The sequence below is a fragment of the Phodopus roborovskii genome, unplaced genomic scaffold, assembly GCF_943737965.1.
Source record: "Phodopus roborovskii unplaced genomic scaffold, PHOROB, whole genome shotgun sequence".
Lineage (NCBI taxonomy): Eukaryota > Metazoa > Chordata > Mammalia > Rodentia > Cricetidae > Phodopus > Phodopus roborovskii.
The window spans coordinates 97920-118723 of record NW_026125085.1 but is presented as its reverse complement, the minus strand read 5'-3'; the positions used below and the strand labels follow the sequence as shown (position 1 = coordinate 118723).

General features: G+C 40.9%; 1 protein-coding gene across 1 annotated transcript in view; it reads right to left on the bottom strand.

The window, feature by feature from the left end:
* LOC127225865 (phospholipid-transporting ATPase FetA-like) overlaps positions 1 to 20804 on the bottom strand; it is a 115642-nt gene that overhangs the window by 11235 nt on the left and 83603 nt on the right. Inside the window, 5 exon segments of the mRNA XM_051189490.1 lie at positions 2779 to 2894; positions 3572 to 3760; positions 4873 to 5035; positions 15025 to 15068; positions 16612 to 16820. Of these exon segments, the coding sequence (XP_051045447.1) occupies positions 2779 to 2894; positions 3572 to 3760; positions 4873 to 5035; positions 15025 to 15068; positions 16612 to 16820 (721 nt within the window).

The window sequence follows — 20804 nt, the reverse complement described above, 5'->3', positions numbered from 1 at the left end:
TGCTAATGAACCACAGCAGACATTTTCTTGGGTGTGTTAATATGCTTATTCCTCAGCCACAGATATATCTTAGTTAGCCATAGCTTGCCATGTTGCAGGGGTATAGCTTGGTCATTAGGAGGCCTGGGCAGAATGTGGGTACTTTAGACCAGAACTCACCAAGATTCTATATTGGTGCTGCTAAAGTGAATGAGAACCCACTGGCATTATAAGATCAGAGAAAACACAAATTCATTTTTATTCCTTGTTTAACTTCTCAATTGATGCTAACTTCCAGGTATAAAGAATGTTAAGGCAATATCCACAGGGAATGCCAAATCTTAAGTATTTGTCCAGTAGGGCAGTAGAAGATCTCCAGAAACTTGAGAAGGGAGTGATAATGAACGAAACTGATTTGTATTGGATATAGGTAAGAGGACAAAATACCAACAGATTCATTAATCCATTTGACAAATCACTCTGCAGAATATGCTAACATCTCTCATCCCTACTTGTATATTTTTCTTTTCTCTCAGCATTGGCAAACCATGGCCTGGTGACCAAAGCCTTCCTGCCACCTGTTTTTATATGGTCAATGCTGATTTCTTTTTTAGTGGGCCTGTGGCTGTACTTGTGTGTTGGAGTCTGACTTTTAAGTGCATTATAAGTGACCCCTTAAGGTTGGCACCAGGAAACATGTCCAAAGGTCTGAAATGGTTTTATGACCATCCTCTGAAGCCTAGCTGGGGATGTATTCTCTGGGAAGGTAATCTAGATAACAGAGCAGGTCATGAGAAAATACTGGGGTCTCCATAGGAACAAGATGGAAGGACTCATTTCTTAAAACTTGAGATATGGAGCCCAGCCTGGTGGTGCTGGCCTTTAATCCCAGCACTCGGGAGGCAGAGGCAGAGGCCAGCCTGGTCTACAAAGCTTCACAGAGAAACCATGACTCAAAAAAACCCAAACAAACAAAAACAGAAAAAACCTTGAGATATGGGCTGGCAGGATGGCTTTGTGGGTAAAGGCTCTTTGGCCAAGCCTGACACCCAGCATTAGATTTCTAGGGCTTACACGGTAGAAGAGAGCCAAATCCTGCAAATTGTCCTCTGATGGCTAACTGGTGCCATGGTACTCATTCACCCACATATGTACACAGACAAATACATTTCAAAACTTAACATATATAATTCACCATTTTAAAACACATAACTTACTTTATAATTCACCTCGTTTGTAGGATGCTCACCATTATCTAATGCTGGAAAATGCCTCCAGAGAAACACACGTCCGTTAGCAGCCATTCTCCACTCCTTTTCTCCCTATCCCCTGGCAACTTCTAACTTATTTTCCGTTTTGCATTTAAAAACACTTATTTACTCTCTCTCTCTCTCTCTCTCTCTCTCTCTCTCTCTCTCTCTCTCTCTCTCTGTGTGTGTGTGTGTGTGTGTGTGTGTGTAAGTTTGTGGACAACTTGTGGAAGTTAGTTCTCTTCTTCCACTGTGTGGATCCTGACTCAGCTAGCTTATCAGGCTTTATCTGCTGAACCTAGCCAGAATTTACTTTTTTCTCTGTAGATTTGTAAGTTGAATCACAAAATGCTATTTCCGTGTAGCATGTTTTCAAGGTTCATCTATAGCAACATGTACTTCATTCCCTTTCATTGCCAAAAATTGCTTTGTAGGGGGAAAAGTACATTTTATTTATTCCTTTACCTGTTGATGGACATTTGGGCTACTCCAGCCATTTTGCAATCATGAATAATCTGCTGTAAACATTCATGTATGATTTTTCTGTGGGTGTGTTTTTATTTCTCTGGAAACAAACTAGAAATGGGATTTATGAGTCATGTGATTATTAATTGTTTTAGGAAATGCAAGACTGTTTTCCCAATGCCCATGCTATTTTACCTTTTTATCAGCAATGTATGAGGGTTATACTTTCCTACATCTAGATGACATTTATTATGGTCTGGTCATCTGTTTTAAACTTCCTGGTGTAGGGAAAAGCAGTATTTCATGTTTTTTTAATTTGTATTTTTCTAATAACTAATTATGTCAAGCATCTTTTCATGTGTTTACTGGATATTTGTTCTCTGATTTCTATGTGTTAATGCATAATAAAATCGTATTTCCTACAATCTACTTCATAAAGTATTTTACTGATTTGCTCCTCATTCTCCAGCCTGACTTTTGTTCTTTCCTTATACTGCTAGCCTTTTACATAGACAGGTATAGTGTTAGAAACCTCAGAGTGTATTGATCTGGTTTCCCTTTCTTGTGACAGCAAGCTGAGGCCATTCTTTTATTTATATATATCTCCCAAGTGCTAGTGGGAAGAAGCAGAATAAGATATAGAGAGGGAAGGTGCCCTCAAGGATTTGATACCAGATAGTCACTAAAATAGCCTAGTGCTTGCTTTCTGTTGTGTACCCTAAAAGGATCATGTCTTGTGGAGTAAGGGTTCCATATTAGCAGACCATATTCAGAAGCAATTACCAGGTCTGGAGGATCTCTAGAGGCAAGAATCATAGAACTATTCTGATCACTGTATGTGATTTACAGATATGACCCTTGTTATACCTCTAGGGTCTTGTCCCATATAGTTCTTTGACACAGAAGTTGGAAATGTGGCAAGAATACCACAAAATAAAATAGCTATAGTCTTTGGTCAAGCAAAGAAAATGGATGCCAACACATACCCATACAGAAACACCCTAACGCAGGAACATGCTACTGGCCATATGTCCAGATGTAGAGAACCGCCCACAGCCCCATCTGCTTCCACCGCAACACTTACATCCAAGTGATCCATGGTCACCTCACTAAGGGATGCACAGGATGGATGGAGCAGCTCATAGATGATGCTGTCTGCTCCCTTGCAGAACAACATGACCCGATCTTCAGGTGTCCGAACTAAAGATGAGCAAATTAAGCAAAAATAACCACATAGGCCTACTGTTTAAGAATTTGTCTGGGTTCATTGAGGGATGTAAGGGGGCTGTTCCCCATAATATTTATTTCTGATACCTCTGGAGGCTAAAAACTCAATGGAGTGGTCACATAGGATAGATCATATGGTAAGGGCCAGATAGTGACAGAGAAACTTTTCAAAACAATTCTTCTGTGGGTTCAGTATCCATCATGGAAGAATCTGATGCAGAATATTTAGTTGTTTTTGTTTTGCTTTGTGAGGCAGGGTCTCACTATTATCTGAGGCTGGGGCTTAGAACTTGCCACAAAATATTTAAAATTTTTTTTGATCTATAGTTGGCTGAATCTATATTCAGCAAGGAGGGCCACCTATATTATGGCTCCCAGTTCTTATGCCATGTACATGCTTTATGGATTAATTTTATGTCCTCATCTTAGAATTGAGGGTAATGGCAAGTCACTAGCAGAAATACCAGAGTCCCTATGTATATATAAGACATAATTTAAAGGAGAAAAGAGATGAAGTACGTGCATTTGAGACAAAATATCTGGGAGAAGTCATGTTAGTGGGAGAAAGAATTTATGTGTAGATTTTAAAAAGTCAATTTGCAAATGTACACAAAGGACAAAAGAGAAGCTGAGTTGGGGGAAGCACTCACCAACAACAGACATCCTCTTGCGCTCATTGCTGAAGTCCAAAATAGCCAGCAACTGGTAAACTCGGATCTTCCCCATTTCGATCACTGTGATTGTTTCAGACGTGCGGGAACAGAACACAAAGCCAAAATTCCTAGTGGCAGTGACCAGGGCACCTTCATCTGGTGACTGAGCTTGGTACATCAGCTTACCTGACGAGAGAAAAAGGTAACAGAACCTGCAGAGATGAGCAACATAAGTCCACCCAGAGGTAATACCATATTTCAAGTGGCTCACATAGAGGAGCCCAGAAAGGGATATATTTCTTCAAAACTTCCTTACATGCCTAGCCCTAAAAGGTTAAGAACACTGGCTGCTTATTGAAAGGACCAGAGTTCTATTCCCAGCACCCACATGTTGGCTTACAACCATCTATAACTCTATTCCAAGGTATCTGATGCCCTCAACTGGACACTTGGGGTTCACCAGGCATGTACATGGTGCACAGACATACCTACAGGCAAAATGCATATATATAAAAATAAATCTTAAGCTGGGCATGGTGGTGCAAACCTTTAATTCTAGCACCCAGGAGACAGAGGCAGGAGGATCTCTGTGAATTTGAGGCCAACCTGGTCTACACAGTGAATTCCAAGACAGCCAGGTCTACATAGAGAAACCTTGCCTCAAAAGAAGGACCCAGATTCAATTTCCAGCACCTACATGGTGCTGTAACTCCAGTACCAGAGAATCCAATGCCCTCTTCTGACTCCTCAAGGACCAGGCACATAAGTGGTATACAGACATACATGTAGGCAAAACATGCGTACACTTAAAATAATAATAATAAAATAAAAACATTGTCTTAAGAAGAAAGACTTAATAATGAATAAACAGTAATTTCTCATTTGTTGTTGAAAAATTTGGGAAATTAATGGATGAATTTGTCATACTAAAGAAACTAAGGTACATGGTGATAACTGAGGCACACTGTAAGTGACCAGAGGACAACTCAATTCACCCTCCAGGAAGTCTCATCAAAGACAGTGGGACTGGCCAGGTGGATCTGTTTCAGAACCCAGAGAGCCTCAAGAGAAAAAACCTCTTCAGAGGGCACTAAGTTTGACCCCTGTTCAGCGACCGACTCCTTCCCTAAACCAGCTCGCTACTCACCTTGTTTATCGTTCCACTGCTGGCCAGTACCCCCTTGTTAGAACGTTCTTTCTTAGGTTAGATGGCTCAGCCTGTATCACACCACCCCACTTTCAACCAGTCCTGACTTTGGAGCACAGTGCCAGTCCATGGGGCTCAGGCGCATACTCACCTTCCATCTTCTCTTCGGACATCACCGTGTGGCACAATGACAGGCAGCGGAAGAACAAGCACACAAAGTGGTCCCCGCTCTTCACGGCTTCCACCAAGGAATTATCGTAGAACGAAAACTTAGGGTCGGCCAGGTGGTTGTAGGAGAAGTCGACCTTGTTATTCTGGAATATAAACACCAGGGCAAAGTTCTTAGCCACGTTGGGGTTACTGCTGGTATGTGACAAGATCTATCAGGAAGTGAGAAGGGAGAGCAGGAGAGATGGCAAATGCACCAATGAGGGTGTGCCTACTGACCTGGGCTGTTCATTTGTTTGTACCAGGAAGAACCATCCCACAGGACACACATGGCTTGGTGGACCTCCTGCCCCCTTGCACTCTTGTTATTCTAAACAACCAATGGTGATCTTGATATTTGACTTTTCCAGTTCCCCAACCCATCTGATAATGAAGTGTGAGGATATGAAGACTAACTTGTAGTGGCATCTTGCCTTGTAGTGGTGGCCACGCCCTTTGGACATGGTTTCAGGTACAGAATGTGACCCCGTTAAGGTAGAGGAACTGTGGGCACGCGCTCTCTTGGGTGGCGGACAGCATCAAAAGGAGATAGACTGCGTCTTCTGGAGCACGAAGGCTGCTATTTACTCTTATCTGTGGCAGTTGTTCCCCAATAAGACACCTACTTATCATTTTATCTTGGGTCTAGTGAACTCATTTAAACCCCACCTTCAACTGATGCCCAACGTGGGGCATGAACCCATAACCCTAAGATTGAGAGTCTCATGCTTTACTGACTGAGCTAGCCGTTGGTCAGACTTGGGGATCTCTTTTAGAAAAGTTTAAAAGGTATGGATGGAATGGGATATAGGTAGATTAACATATCTTCTTGTGAACTATTTTAGCAACTATTAGCTATAGACAATTTATATTATTATAGATTCTTCTATGTTGAAACTTATGTAAAATTAACTTTGTATTTCTGTCTTGAATAATTTGCATATTATATTTTGTCATACTGTGTAGGGCCTTCTTTCTGTTTATGATGTTTAGTGCACAAATATAAAACTATCTTTATCATATTCTATGTATGTGTGCTTAAGACATTTTGTATATTGATACAATTTGGCTATTTTTATCATGTTGCACCACACAGTACTACCTCTGGTCAAGACATTTCAGTTCTACCTCTGTTTTAGAGATTTACATATATATGTTATAGTTATAAATTTGAGGTCATTGTCCTTATGTTACACATTGGTTTTAAGATTGTTTAAATTGCTTTGGGAAGCTTCAGTCACTGAACAATTATGTTTCTGAGAATTACAGATTATAGTTACCCAAGCTTCTTATACCTTATGATGTTAGTCAGATTCTAGATGTGCTCAGAGATGTACCCAACATAGATATTTGATCTTCAAATACTTCTAAGACTGACAGAATATGACATTTAAATGTTTTAATAATTTAGAACTCTGTTGACATGAGACACAATTGCTCCTGACAGCACCGAGCTATTTCCAAGAGTATGATGGGTACCAATGACACTACATTTGGAGTTTGTTCTCTCCTTGGCTACTGGTCTCTTGGGCATAGAACTGCCCCCATCTCGAACTCTGACTTTGGACATGCTATCCTAACTGGGCTAGCAGGAGATAAACTTAAAGAGACTGCTGAACCTTGCCAAGGCAGAGTAGGACAGTCTTTCAATATCCCTGCTTCCGTGTTGGTCTGTCAGATACTTTTGGCCTTATCCAAAGTTGGTTGCCTCGACGTTACTGTGAGATCTTGGGTGACTGTTCAGGTAGCTTGCTGTTTCTGTCATTGTTTGCACCTTTAGGAAGTCACACGCTTGTACTTCCTGTTTACCCTAGTAATGTCATTTTTTTTTCCTCAGGTCTTTGATGAGATTGAAGACTAGACAGTCACAGCTAATATCCTCTCTTATCTTAGATAGAAAATACTAGGTACAAGACTTAGACTTTCCAGATTAGGACAGCAATCAGAATAATCTCTATTATATGCTATTACCCTGAAACTGGACATGTAGAATTTGTCTACTGCTCAGCGTTGCTCTTGCTGGTTGTAGGTCTACTTGGGTATGTTTTTATCTTTCCTTCTCCTGTAATATACTTGACATTTGTTATCTTTGATATAGTTTTTGTATCAGGCTTAAAACTGTCTTCTTCAGACAAAAAGGGGAATCGTAGTGGCATCTAGCCTTGCCAGTAAACTTGTGGTCACACTCTTTGGGCATAGTTTCAGGTGAAGATGTGACCCCTTTAAGGTAGAGGAGCTGTGGGTGTGCAATCTCTTGTGTGACAGAGGGCATCGGAAGGGCAGAGACTGCATCTTCTAGACTAGGAAGGTATCAGTTATTTACTCTTATCTGTGTAAGTGCTTCCCCAATGAAACACCTACTTATCATTTTATTGTGGATCTAGTGAACTCATTAAAACCCTGCCTTCACTAACTGCTCTCTGTTAGAAATTGGTGTCTGAGAAAATTCTTATTTCTGGTGTCTTCTGTCTGATTTAGGGGACTAAGGAAAGAATAGGCCCCAGGAACAATGGTATCACTGTGATAGGTCCCACGGAGAAAAAGTGGGCTGGGGAAGAATGCTGGAAATGCCACGTGGCAAGCTTCAGTACATTCTTGCTTACGTATTAACATTGCCTGACCTATACACATCCCTGGCTCTTCCTGCCTCTAACTCTCATGGTCTGACCTAGTTTTTTTTTCTATTTAGTCCTTGCCCCAATCTGTGGATCTAAAATTCACTATTTGCCTGCTTATGACCTTGGCCTTGCAGACATTGACTCCTTGCAGTCGCCATGAGCAAACACTGGCCTGAAGACTGCAGTCTGTTAACATCCTTGCCCAGTTCATACCAGAATTCCCACAAATCTTTCTCCAGTTCTTCTTAGTTGTGCTATTGCCTGTGCTGGGCCCTAGGATTCAAGCACACACACAGCTGTTCTGCTTGGCATAATGATACAGAAAAGGGGTTTGTAGTAGCCTATGCTGGCTCTCCTGCAGATCTCATCTAGCAAGAGTTTTCCCAGAGGAAGCAGTCTCTAGATCCAAGCTCTAGACTTAGCCTGCCATAAAGGCATGAACTCTTAGGAGCTTGTGGGTTCAGAAGTTTAAGAGAAACCATTACACAGCAGCTTTCCCCTCTTAAACTGTCACATTCTCTGAAATAACAGGCTGGAGATAAGATTGGAGAGAAAGGCAAGGGCCAGCTCCTGCATTGCGGTATTATTTGGAACATAGCATAACAGCAACTTTGTACCAGAATGAGTGACCAATCAAATCTGTCAGAAAGTCTTCTGGAATCTGTATGGAGAGTATATTAAAAGTACCAAGATGAAACAAGGAGACCAGCTAGGAGGCTATTCAGTGATTCACAAGAGAAATGATAAAGAACTAACACAAATGTTAAATCAAAGATGAATTTGAAAACCCAGGGAGCTGGAGTTGGTATAACGTGGGGCATAGGAGTAAAAGAAGGAGTTAAGAACAATTTTACATTTCCCAATTCGAACCAGAGAGTGAGATAGAAAGTGAGACTCTTTACTAAGATAGGATGTCCAGTAGGGTATGGAAGTCTGTGACGGTGGGATAACTGCCTGCACAGGTAGTAATGTAAGTTGCCACTGTACACATAATTTTGAAGCTCAGGAAAGTGATCTAAGTAAATTTAAAAAATCTTTCCTCTCAGAGGAGTAATATGTGATAATAGAAATCAAGCTACCACCAGCCTAGAAGCTTCCTCCCTACTTGATAGCTTTGTAGCTGCCAGTTGCTATGTACACTACTAGGGGAGACAAGTATTCATTAGTCTTACCCAACTGTTAACCCTGCTAGCTACAATAAAAAATTGTCCTGGCAAAGTATGCCCACTGGCGCAATCATGGCACAAATGTTATGACAGTGACCAACCACTCTCTGATTGGATTTGAGGCCTGTTCCAGAAGACAGAATTCATGCCTGGCACTGTGTTTTTGTTTTGTTTGGACATTTATTTTTAAATTTAAATTTGAAACAAGCTTGTTTTACATGTCAATCCCAGTTCCCTCTCCTCCCCTCCCCTGTCTCCCCCCCAACCCCTATTCCATCCCCTTTCTGCTCCCCAGGGAGGGTGAGGCCTTCCATGGGGATTCTTCAAAGTCTGTCATTTCATTTGGATCAGGGCCTAGGACCTCCCCCATGTGTCTAGGCTGTGATAGCATCCCTCTATGTGGAATGGGCTCCCAAAATCCATTCATACACTAGGGATAAATACTGGTCCACTACCAGAGGCCCCATAGACTGCCTAGGCCTCATTCAGGGGGTCTGGGTCAGTCCTATGCTGGTTTCCAAGCTATCAGACTGGGGTGGATGAGCTCCCCCTTGTTCAGGTCAATTGTTTCTGTGGGTTTCTCCAGCTTGGTCTTGACCCCTTTGCTCATTACTCCCTCCCTCTCTGCAACTGGATTCCAGGAGTTCGAGCTCAGGCCTGGCACTGTTAACAGCGCCAAGAACCCACGGTTAGGTAGGACACAGGCCATAGAGGAGAGATTACTAGTATTACTCTGCTAAATTAACATTGCATTGTTCAGCTCTCATCAGGGAAGCCTCTTTCTTCAGTAGATGATCATTAATATAGAGACTCACAACTACAAGGTTTTGTTTTTGATAAAAGCACCGATTGTTTTTCTATTTACTACCTCAATTCTTTGGATTGATAGGAATAAGATGGCCACTCAGAGTTAGCTGCATGTAAGTGCCTAAGGATCTAGCAAGCAGGGATAATACAAGGGTAGACATTCTAAAAAGAGATATTTAAAATAAAACCCACACATAAAAACTGAGTTCCGGTACTGAGAAAAACAATAAAACAAACTAGATAGAGACAGATGGTTTTATAACTAGTACACAATGTGTCAACAAAGGAAAAAAAGTCAATATATTTGAACATAATTTCAAAACTGTATGTTAGAACCATTTAGATTTTTTATTTTGTATATGAATATTTGCCTGAATGTCTGTAAGTGGGCCATGTGCATGCCTGGTGAGTGTCAGAAACCCTGGACTGGAGTTGCAGATGGTTGTGGACCACGTGTGGGTGCTGGAACTGAACCCAGGTCTACTCAAAGAGCAGCAAGTGTTCTTAACGGCTGAGCTGTCTCTTTAGCTCCCACAGAAAAATATTTAAATGCACTAAAAACAGAGCCAACGGGATGGTTCAGCAACTTGAATTTGACCCCCAGGACCCCATGGTAGAAAGGAAGAACAAGTTCCTGAAAATGATCCTCTGACCTCCACAAGCACATTGTGACAGCACTCTCTCAAACAAATACAAATGTAATTAAAACAGTAAGGACCTAAAGACTTAAAGATAAAATGAGAATGATAGTGCTAACAAATGTGCTAGTGAAAGGAAGAATTATTTTTACTATATAAAGACCACTGACAAGTAAGAATGGAGGGAAAGAACATGAATAGACCTAAAAAAAAAAGTGGGCAATAAAGAGATATGTGAGGGGACAGAAGGATACACAATGATTCAGCCTAATTGGTAATCATAGCCTGGTAAATTAATTAATGAGATACTGCATGGAGATGTGGATACTAAGCCACAGGGGCAGGTGAAGAGTAAGAGTCCTTCCTAAGAGTGTCATTAGAGAGGACCAATTGTGCTATACATCTCAAAAAGCCAAAAAGGAGCATTCTGAATATATTAAACAAAGAAATGACAAATGCTTGAGGGATATATTTACCCTGACATGAACCTTACACAATGTATACATGGCATGGTGGCACACACCTTTAATCCCAGCATGAGGAGGCAGAGGCAGGCGGACGATCTCTTTGAGTTTGAGGCCAGCCTGGCTGGTCTATAAAGTGAGTTACAGGATAACCAGGGCTGTTACACAGAGAAACCCTGTCTCAAAAAATTAAAACAAACAAAACAAAAATGAAAGAAAGGAAGGAAGGAAGGAAGGAAGGGAGGGAGGGAGGGAGGGAGGGAGGGAAGGAGGGAGGAAGGAAGGAAGGAAGGAAGGAAGAAAGGAAGGAAGAAGGTGTGGAGTGTCACCCTGGTCACGGTGTCTCTTCATAGCAATAGAACAGTAACTCACACAGTAGGTATATTCTTTAAGACCTAAGTTGAATTTGCCTTGCTGGATTTTGGTTTTGTTTTACTTTGTGTATTAGTCAGGGTTATGTAGAGGAATACAACTTATAGAATATATGATGGGAGATGTCATTCTGTAAATATGTTTCTCTTATTGGTTAATGAATAAAAAGCACTGTTGGCTAATAGGAAGACAAGATAGGCATTACAAGGAGACAAGGAGGATTCTGGGAGATGTAGGAGGAGAGTCAAGATGTGGGGAGTTGAGAGAAGTCCAGACCCTCTCTCGGGTAAGATAAGACCATGTGGAAACACTTAGATTAATAGAAATGGGTTAATATTTAAGACAGAGCTAGGCAACAAGAAATGCTAGTAACAGGCCAACAGCTTTATATCTAATACTGCATCTCTGTGTGTTATTTGGAGATGATGTGACTGTGGGACCAGGCTGGTGGGAAAACTGCACATAACATATATATATAAGTTTATATATTATATTTACATATAAATGTAATTTATATGTATGTATACATATATAGAGGAAAAAAGTGGACAACAGAAAGAGAGGGAGGGAGGGAGAGAGGCAGTTTACTAGAATGGCTTACAGGCTAAGTCCAACAATGACTGTCTACCAACAGAAGGTCCAAGAATCCAGTAGTTATTCAGTTTGTCTTTAGTATACACCAGGATCCCGAAGAAGTAGGCTCTAATGCCACCGATGGGATCGAATTACTGGGGACTGAGGGCAAGTGGGCAAAGAGAACAAACCTCCTTATTCTTCCCACCTCAAAAGACCCATATTAAAAGTGAGCCTTTACCCTTCAAACGATTTAAGGAAAAAAACCCTCACAGGTGCACCCAGCCACTAGGTTTTAGTTAATTCCAGAGGTAGTCAGATTGACAACCAAGAACCCATCACAAGAATAGCCACCGTAAGTCCACCCCTCATCAACCTGATATACAATCATAGCTCCTTATGTTGTGAAAACAATAACGAGGTCACTATTATGCCTAACATGATATAATTATCTATATACAATCACAAACATATTATACATTTAATCAGGTCATAATTATGCCTAATATGATATAACTATCCTTCATATAGCTGTAAACACGTTATAAATTTAGAAAGTCCCTTAAGGGTCATTCTTTTAAACTTAAATATGATAACCACTGTCATTCTCTTAATTATTGTTAATTATATGATAAAGAAATTAAGAGAAAAACATCTGTACAATATATTCTTAACAAAATATGACACAAACACCCATGTCAGTTGTAATCCTTGTTTCTGTAACTGGTCACATGGCCTTAGCGGTATTTATAGCTACCTTCCTCTGCTATCCATTCTGCATTCCCTCTGCCCTTAGCAAGCACCTCAGCAGGGCCTGCTCTTTTCCTGGCGTGACCCACACCTTCATTTCTCAAGGGGCTGCGCCCTTTGTTATCTCGCCTGGATTAGGCTGTTGTCATTTCCCATTGACATTAATCACAGGACATGGCAGCACCAAGAGAAACCCTAAGGCAATAGTTTTCAATCCATGGGTCATGGTCCTTTCTCAGGTCACATATTAGATAACCTGAACATCAAATATTTACATGATGATTCATACTAGTAGCAAAATTACAGTTATGAAATAACAGTGAAACAATCTTAAGGTTGGGGGGTCACTGCAATGTGAGAAACTATATTAAAGGGTCCCAGAATTAGGAAGGTTAAGAACCACTGCCCTATAGGATCTTTGCACTCCAGAGATAATCCGCAGTCTTCCCTGTCATTGCTCAGTGGGCCCAGGAACGAAGTGGCCATGGTGACAGAGATAGAGGTTATGCATGGACTCAACAACATGGACTTCTGCTCTCCAGGCTGACCTGCCTACAACTGTTGCCGAGTGACAGATCTGCCAACAGCAGAGACCAACACAACCTCCAGAAAGGGTACCATTCCACAAGGGATAGGCCAGCTACTGGTGGCAGGTTGACTATGTTGGACCACTTCCTCTGTGGAAAGGACAATGCTCTGTCCTTATTGGAGTAGCTACTTATTTTGGTTACAGATTTCTTTTTTCTGCTTGTAATGCTTCTGCCAAAACCACCATCCTTGGATTTAGAGAATGCCTGATCCACCAATGTATTCCACACAGCATTGCTGCTGACCAAGGAATTCACTTCGCCACCACAGAACTGTGGCGGAGGCCCTTGTTCATGAGAACCAGGGGTCTTACCATGTTCCCCACCATCAAAGGCAGCTGGCCTGATAGAAAGATGGAATTGACTTTTGAAGACACAGTTACAGTGCCAGTTGGGTGGCAGCAGCATGGAGGGCTGGGGCACAGCTATCCAGAAGGCGGTGTACGCTTTGAATGAGTGTCTAATACATGGTATGAGTTCTCCCAAGCCAGGATCCACAGGTCCAGGAATCAAGGGGTGGGAAAGGGAATAGTTCTACTCACTGTCACCCCTAGTGACCTTTGGGCACCATGCTGACGTGAGTGACACATATAACCACCTGAGGCCATGTTGAGGCTTGTGGTTGAGCCACCTGCTAAGGTCCGTGAGTGGCTCAGTGGTCCTGTGTTGATGTCTGTGGCCCATGTTACTACTGAAGCCCATGTGGATGCTTGTGGTCTGGGATGCTTCCTGAGGCCATGTTAACATCTGTATGTGGATGAGAGCTGGCCCTGCCCTTGGTAGCAGCCGCACAGCAGTGCCGACAATCCCATGGGCAGGGTGAGTGAGAACTGGCTCAGGCCACCACACGGCTCTCCTCGGTTGGTGACTTCTGGCATGGATGCAGGCAGAGAAAGACTCATCCTCCCTTAGGGGGGCTGGTCACTAGGAATGTAACCATGCGCCAGTGAATATATAGACAACACAAAATGTACCTTTTTCTCGAGGCAGGCAGGTATGTTACAGGAAGAGCAGATGTGGGAGGGCTAGGAGGTAAAAATGTCAGACTGCATGATGTGAGATTCCCAAATAACCAACAAAAATAATTTAAAAAATTATTTAATTGAGAAAAATCCCACAGGTGTGCCCATCCAGTTGGGCTTTAGTTAATTCCAGATGTAGTCAAGTTGCAAACCAGGAATAGCCATCACATTTTGGTGTAGTATGTCCTCTCTGCCACTTTTCCCTACTTTTGCGATGACAACGTATAGTCTGTGGCATTTTAAGTTGGAAGTATGTGATCTGCTTTTTGATCTTAGAGTAAAGAAATTGCCTTTGAGTCTCAGAGACCGTTTTGAGGCTGTGAAAGACTGTGGGGACCTCTGAAACTGGACTAAATGCATTTTGCATTAAGACATGGCTACAAGCCTATGGGGGCCAGGGAGTAGATGTTGTGGGTTGAATGAGAACGGCCCCCATGGCTCATTTATTTGCATGCTTGGCTCCCAGTTGATGAACTGTTTGGAAGGATTAGAAAGTGTGTCCTTATTGGAGGAGGTGTGCTGCTGGGGATGGGCTCTGAGCTTTCAGTGTTTCTCCTTCTGCCCACTGCTTGTGGATGAGGACGTAAAGCTCTCAGCTACTGTTCCAGCACCAGGCCTGTCTGCTTCCCGCCTTAATGATCACAGACTAACTCACAGAAACCGAGTAAGCCCGCTTAAATGCTTCCTTTTCCAAGTGTTGCCTTCGACACGGTGACTCTTCACAGCAATAGAACACTATCTAAGACAATGATCATGAATTGTTGTGAGGAACTGATCTATATAGATTCTGTTGAGAGAGAGAGAGAGAGAGAGACAGAGAGAGAGAGACAGAGAGAGAGAGACAGAGAGAGAGAGAGAGAGAGAGATTGAGAAAAAGAGGGTGGGGAGAGGAGGAGGAGATGTGAAACAAAACACAAGCCAATACCAACAAAACTGTTCTCATAAAAATTTCTCATGTAAAGATAGGCCAAGTGTACACATTTTTTTTTTTTAAATTAGGTCATTAAAAGCCTATTATCCCAGGAGTACAGACTGAATTGTGTAAAAGATACTCTCTTCACTTCCCACATGTATGTCACAAGAAGCTGTAATTACTCACTGGAGATCCTGGAACACACTGTCCATTGACGTCATAGCAATAACCTATCAGCAAGTGAATAGAACAGAGATTTAGTGAAGGATTTAATGGAGGTCTTTAAACTTACTGTGGATACTATACACCTGCCATTTAACTGTTTTTAAATTAAAATTCAGCAGCATTAATTACATCCACAGTGTTATGCAATTATCATTACCATATATTTACAGTACATTTCTTTTTTCTTTTTCTGGCAGTGCTGAGGATCAAACCCAGAGCCTCTGGCATGTGAGGTAGTCGCTCTACCACTACATTTCCAGCCCTCAACACGTTATGAGTACTTGAAATAGAAACTCATCATCCCTCCTCATTTCTAGTCCCTAGCCACTTCTCTCTGCTTTCTATTTCTGTGGACTTTCCTGTTCTAGATTCGTCACCTAAGGAAAACCATGCCATATGTCTTTTGGTTTGACTTACGTGCTTAGCATACTGTTCTTGAGGTTTATAACATGGGTTGTACCAGGTACCAAACTTTATAATTTTTTATGACCAAATCATATTACATATATTTATAGACTACTTGAAAATGTCTATTCATTTGTTGATGAGTAGATAGGCTATTTCTACCTTTGAGCAATAATGCTGCAATGAATATTTGCAAATACCTGTTTTAACCTCTTTTCCACTTTAGGAGGATATCTAGGAAGGGGATTACTGGGTAATTTAAAAGAAGGCTTTATTTTACTATTTTTTTTTTTTTGGTGTATGCATGCACATATACACTTGTGTGTGGAGGCCAGGGGACAGCCTGGATGTCATTCCTTAGGGCATTCCATCCACATTTTTCTTTTCTTTCTTCTTCTTCTTTTATTTTTTTTTTTCAGACAAGGTCTTTTATCAGTCTGGAGCTTGAAGCATACAAGACATTGTTGTTAACTGTGTTTGGTTGCTATAATCTACAATAGACTCAAAATCTTACTCTTGCTCTATGACAACTTTCTACTCTTTAACCAATATCCATCTGATTTTGTATTAAAGTAACTGAGTATATTATTTTTCTTTGAGACATTGGGAACCCCTTGAAGATAGGGACTAAAATAGTAAATCTTGGTCTTTGAGTACAAAAAAATGGATTGTATATACCAGGTGCAAATAAATATGTTTCTGTTGGATTATAATCTAATTGTATTATTTGTCCCTTCTCTTTCCCCCTTTAGATATTTCCATATAAATCTTCCCCATTTTCCTTCAGATTCATGGCCTCTTTTTTTCACTAATTACTATCATATGAATATATGTATTTGTATATACATATATATCCCTAAATGTAACCTGTTGAGTTCATATAATGTTACTAGTTTTTAGGGCTTTTTGGCACTGGGCAACCTATTGGTGAGCAGTTCTCTGGGGGAAGACCACTCCCAGCTTCATTCATAAAGGGTTGTGAGAATAAATCTAATCTATAATATAATTTAATATATAATAATTTAATGCAATTTAATATAAATAAATATGATTCCAGAGGCTTTGTAGATGTAGTTATATTTGAAAGCAGTCTGTCGGACAGACTCCCCCTCAGACTCAGGGAGAGCAGTAATGTGCACATACCGTAGGTCTTCCCATTGATAGAGCATTTGTTGAAAACCATCACATTCTCAGTCAGAGTTCCTGTCTTGTCAGAGAACACATACTTAACTTGGCCGAGTTCTTCATTAAGAGTGGTGGTGCGAGCCTGTGCTGGGATGTTCTTTGGTGCATAAAACATCTGCCGATCCCAGTTGATATAGTAACTGTTGCCCAGTCTTATTATTTCAACACTAAGAAGAAAGCAAGAAAAAAAAGGGTCCTGGTCAGAGCAGGACAAGCAAATATATTATTTTGGTTTCCCTTCCTATAGGTCCATGATAGGTGAGGGTCTGCATGTGGAAAAAGTGTCTTCCCTGGGGGTGTACCTTCTGAAGGACTTTTCCATGATAGCCAGCCCATTATAACTCTGACCTGGACTGCTATTTTGCAAGGTTTTCTCATCAGGACCCTGATAAATTTGTCTGAGACATACTTTGCTTCCATTCATCTTCTGCATTGTATTTAGAGAAAGTCAATTAAAATATATCTTTGAAGTAGCAGTTAATTTACAAAAGCTTATGTAAAAAAAAAAAAAAAGCTTTTTATTTACTGTGGTCACATTGGAATGAGAGAAACTTGCAATAGTCAGATATTTCTTGTTTCGGGAAAAAGAAAGATGCTGTGAAAACCAGAGGTGGCTTTATGGTTTCATCCTTTGATCTATTTCCAGGCAGCACTGGGCCACTGTGGTCTGTCTCCGATTGATCTCCCTCCATATCAGTGGTTCTCACATATTGCAGTGCATCAATCTTAAGTGAGCATACATCCAGGCATAGTGGCACACACCTTTAATCCCAGCACTCAGGGGTAAAGGCAGATGGATCTCCGTGAGTTCGAGGCCAGCCTCGTCCACAGAGTGAGTTCCGAGCCAGCCAGGGTCACATTTTGAGTAAGCATACAAAACAATGAGCTTCAATATGGCATTTTCATAATATTTTGTTCTTGTTTGCCCCTGCCCCACTGGCTTCTGTCTTTTTACCCTCTTCCTACTCCCTTTACTTCCCATGAATTGTCCATGAATTCTGCTTTCAGGCCAAATCCATTTCATTACCCTCTTTTTGCCTCTTCCCTTAAAATCTCCTCTTCCCCCTTACACACGCGTGCACACACACACACACACACACACACACACACACACACACACACTTAAATCTAGGTTCCATATAGGAAAGAAGACATGCAGTAATTGAGTCTGACTTACTTTGCTTACCACACAATTTCCTCCAGTGAATTTTTTGACACATTTATTAAGGAATAGTTGGGTGTGGTTGTGGGGACTGATTTCTAGGTCTTCTCTCTCACCCCACTAATCACCAAATCTATTCCTGTGCCAGGGTCATGCTGTTTTTGTTGCTATAGCTCTACAATATGAGATCAGACATGGTGAAACCCCAGCATTGGGCTTTTGCTTATTTGGTTTTTGTTTTCCTGTTTAGGCTACTCAAAGTCTCTTATACTTCCACATTAATTTTAGTACTTTTTTTCTAGGGTCATTAAGAATGTCATTGGAATTTTGATGGAGATTGTGCTGAATCTGCAAAACTCCTTTTGGAACTACTGACTTCATAATACTAATTCTGCCAGAACAGAAGAACAGAAGGATTTTCCATCTTCTGGTGTCTTATTTATTAAATGTTTAAAATTTTCATTGTAGAGGTCTTTCCTCCTTAGATAGGTTGAATTTTTAGTTTTATTTTTTTTTTTGAGTTACTGTGAATAAGAACCCCTCCCTCCAATTCCTTACTTGAAAACTTTATTATTAGTTTATAGAAAAGCTACTAATTTGTCTTGCATTTGTATCCTGATACTTTTATAACTGCTTTTTAAATTAGATATGACTTTTCTGATGAAGTCTTTAGTGTCTTTATACTATCATGTCATCTGCAAATAAGGACCATTTAACTTCCTTTCCTAATTGTATCTCTTTTATTTCTCTTTCCTGTCTTATTGGTCTAGATAAGACTCCAAAGACTATATTGCACAAGAGTGAAGGGCTAGGATGATGGTTTAATGATACAGCATTTGCTATGTGATTGCAAGGATTAGAGCTGAGGGGTCTGGTGACCCGCCTGTAATTTTCATACTTGAACGGTGAAGATAGGCGATCCCCAGAGCAAGCAGGCTAGTTACACTAGTTTGTGTCAGTGAGCTCTGGGTTCAGCTGAGATGGCTCAACAAGAGACCCATCTCAACCAATAAGGTGGAGAGTGACTGAGGAAAACTCATGGTACTAAGTTTTGGTTTCCACACATAAGTATGTAAGCAGCACCCCTCACATATGTGTACATGCATATATGTATATATATATACATGCATTCTATACATACATATATATGAAAAAAGACCCCAAACCAGTGGAGAGAGTAGGCACCCTTGTTTCACTCTAGATTTTAGAGGAAACGCTGTCGGCATCTCCCACTTACTATGATTTTGGTTGTTGGCTTGTCACACACAGCTTTTTACCGTGTTGAGGTGTTTTCCTTTTCCCATTTTCTTCAGGGTTTCTATTATGAAGGGGTATTAACCTCAAATTTTTTCTCTTTGCTTCAGCGATAAGTAGAAGATTTATTTATTCAAGAATACAGCAAAGTTAATACCAGAGGTTAAATATTCAGCCCAATCTTCCTTCCTGGATAAATATTTCCTTTCTCTCTCTGTTTTGAAACATAATACTAGAAGATGAGGGGCCCAATACCCAACCCGGCTCCTAAAAGTGAGTTCTTGGGAGTGGGCCTGAAATTAGGATAGCTGTTTGCTGATCTTGCTTAAGTTCAGTGACTCAAACCACATCCATCAATGTGTCCTGAAGGTGATGCTCCCATTTAAGCCATCTTCGGCTGAGTCAAAGGTACTGGAAAAGTGGCAAGGGCCCAGGCTTCCACTTGAGAGGCAACATCTTGGGTCCCTGGTGTACAACTACTCCTCCAGTTTTCTCTGCATCTACGGAGATGATCATGTGACTTCTGCCAAGTCTGTTTATGTGTTGTATTACATTTTTTGATCTTTGTATCCCAAGGTGAACCAACTTGTCTGTCCTTTTTTCCTCCCGTGTCTGCTTCTTATTGTAGTTTATCTTGAGATAATTCTAATTTTCTTATTGTAATTTTTGTTTTGCCTGCATGTATGTGTGTGCACCATGTTGCCTGGTTTCCTCAGAGGTCAGAAGAGGGCATTAAATCCCCTGAAACTGGAAATAAAAATCTTTGTGAGCTACCATGTAGGTGCCAGGAACTGAGCCTTTGATCTTTTATAAGAGCAGGAGGAGAGCTTAAACACTGAGCCACCTCTCCAGTTCCCATTTTCAGATTTTTAAAAAAGTATTTAGAGCTCGAGAGTTCGTGTCATATACAGGGAGAATTTATTATAATAATATAACACATTATATTATAGAATGCATAAACAAAGATCATATAATTAATTGTAGCATGAATAATAAAAATCCAGAAACAGATATGGGGTTTGAAGCTGAAGTTCAGAGAAGCAAAGCAGCCAGTCACTAGAGAGTTCTTACCTCTAACAATGCTCAGACCAAAAGGGCGATCCTGTCCTCAGACTGCATCTCCAGATGCTCTGCTCTCCACCAAACCTCAGACTGCACTGAGTTCCTGTCTCCTGCTTACTTACATTCTACTCTCTGCCCAGACATATCACCCCTGTCTCCACCTCCCTAGTGCTGGGATTAAAGGTGTGAGCTCTGTTTCTCTTTTAGACTCTCTACATGATCCACTCTCATGTAGCCCAGGGTGGCCTTGAACTCACAGAGATCCATCTGCGTTGGTCTCCTGAATGCTGGGATTAAGGGTGTGTACCACCACTCTATGGCTGTGGCCAGCTAGCTTTGCATTCTGATCTTCAGGCAAGTTTTATTTGTTATATCATAAACAAAATATTACTATAATTAATATGCCAATTATCATATGATATTTATATTATGTAATATTATATAGTTGTATATAATTATATTAAAAATTCACATTATTTCTTAGGACGGTCTTGGTTGGGTCTTTACTGCTTCTAGGATAAAATCCAAACTCCCTTGCTTGTAATTTATATTCTTTAGGATGTAACACCTTGGTCCAACTTTGAGGAAATTTCTTCCCCTTGTACCTATGAACTTATTTTTCAAATACAGTTTGAGGATTATCTTTCCTACAAACCGCCCTAAGCCTCCCTGG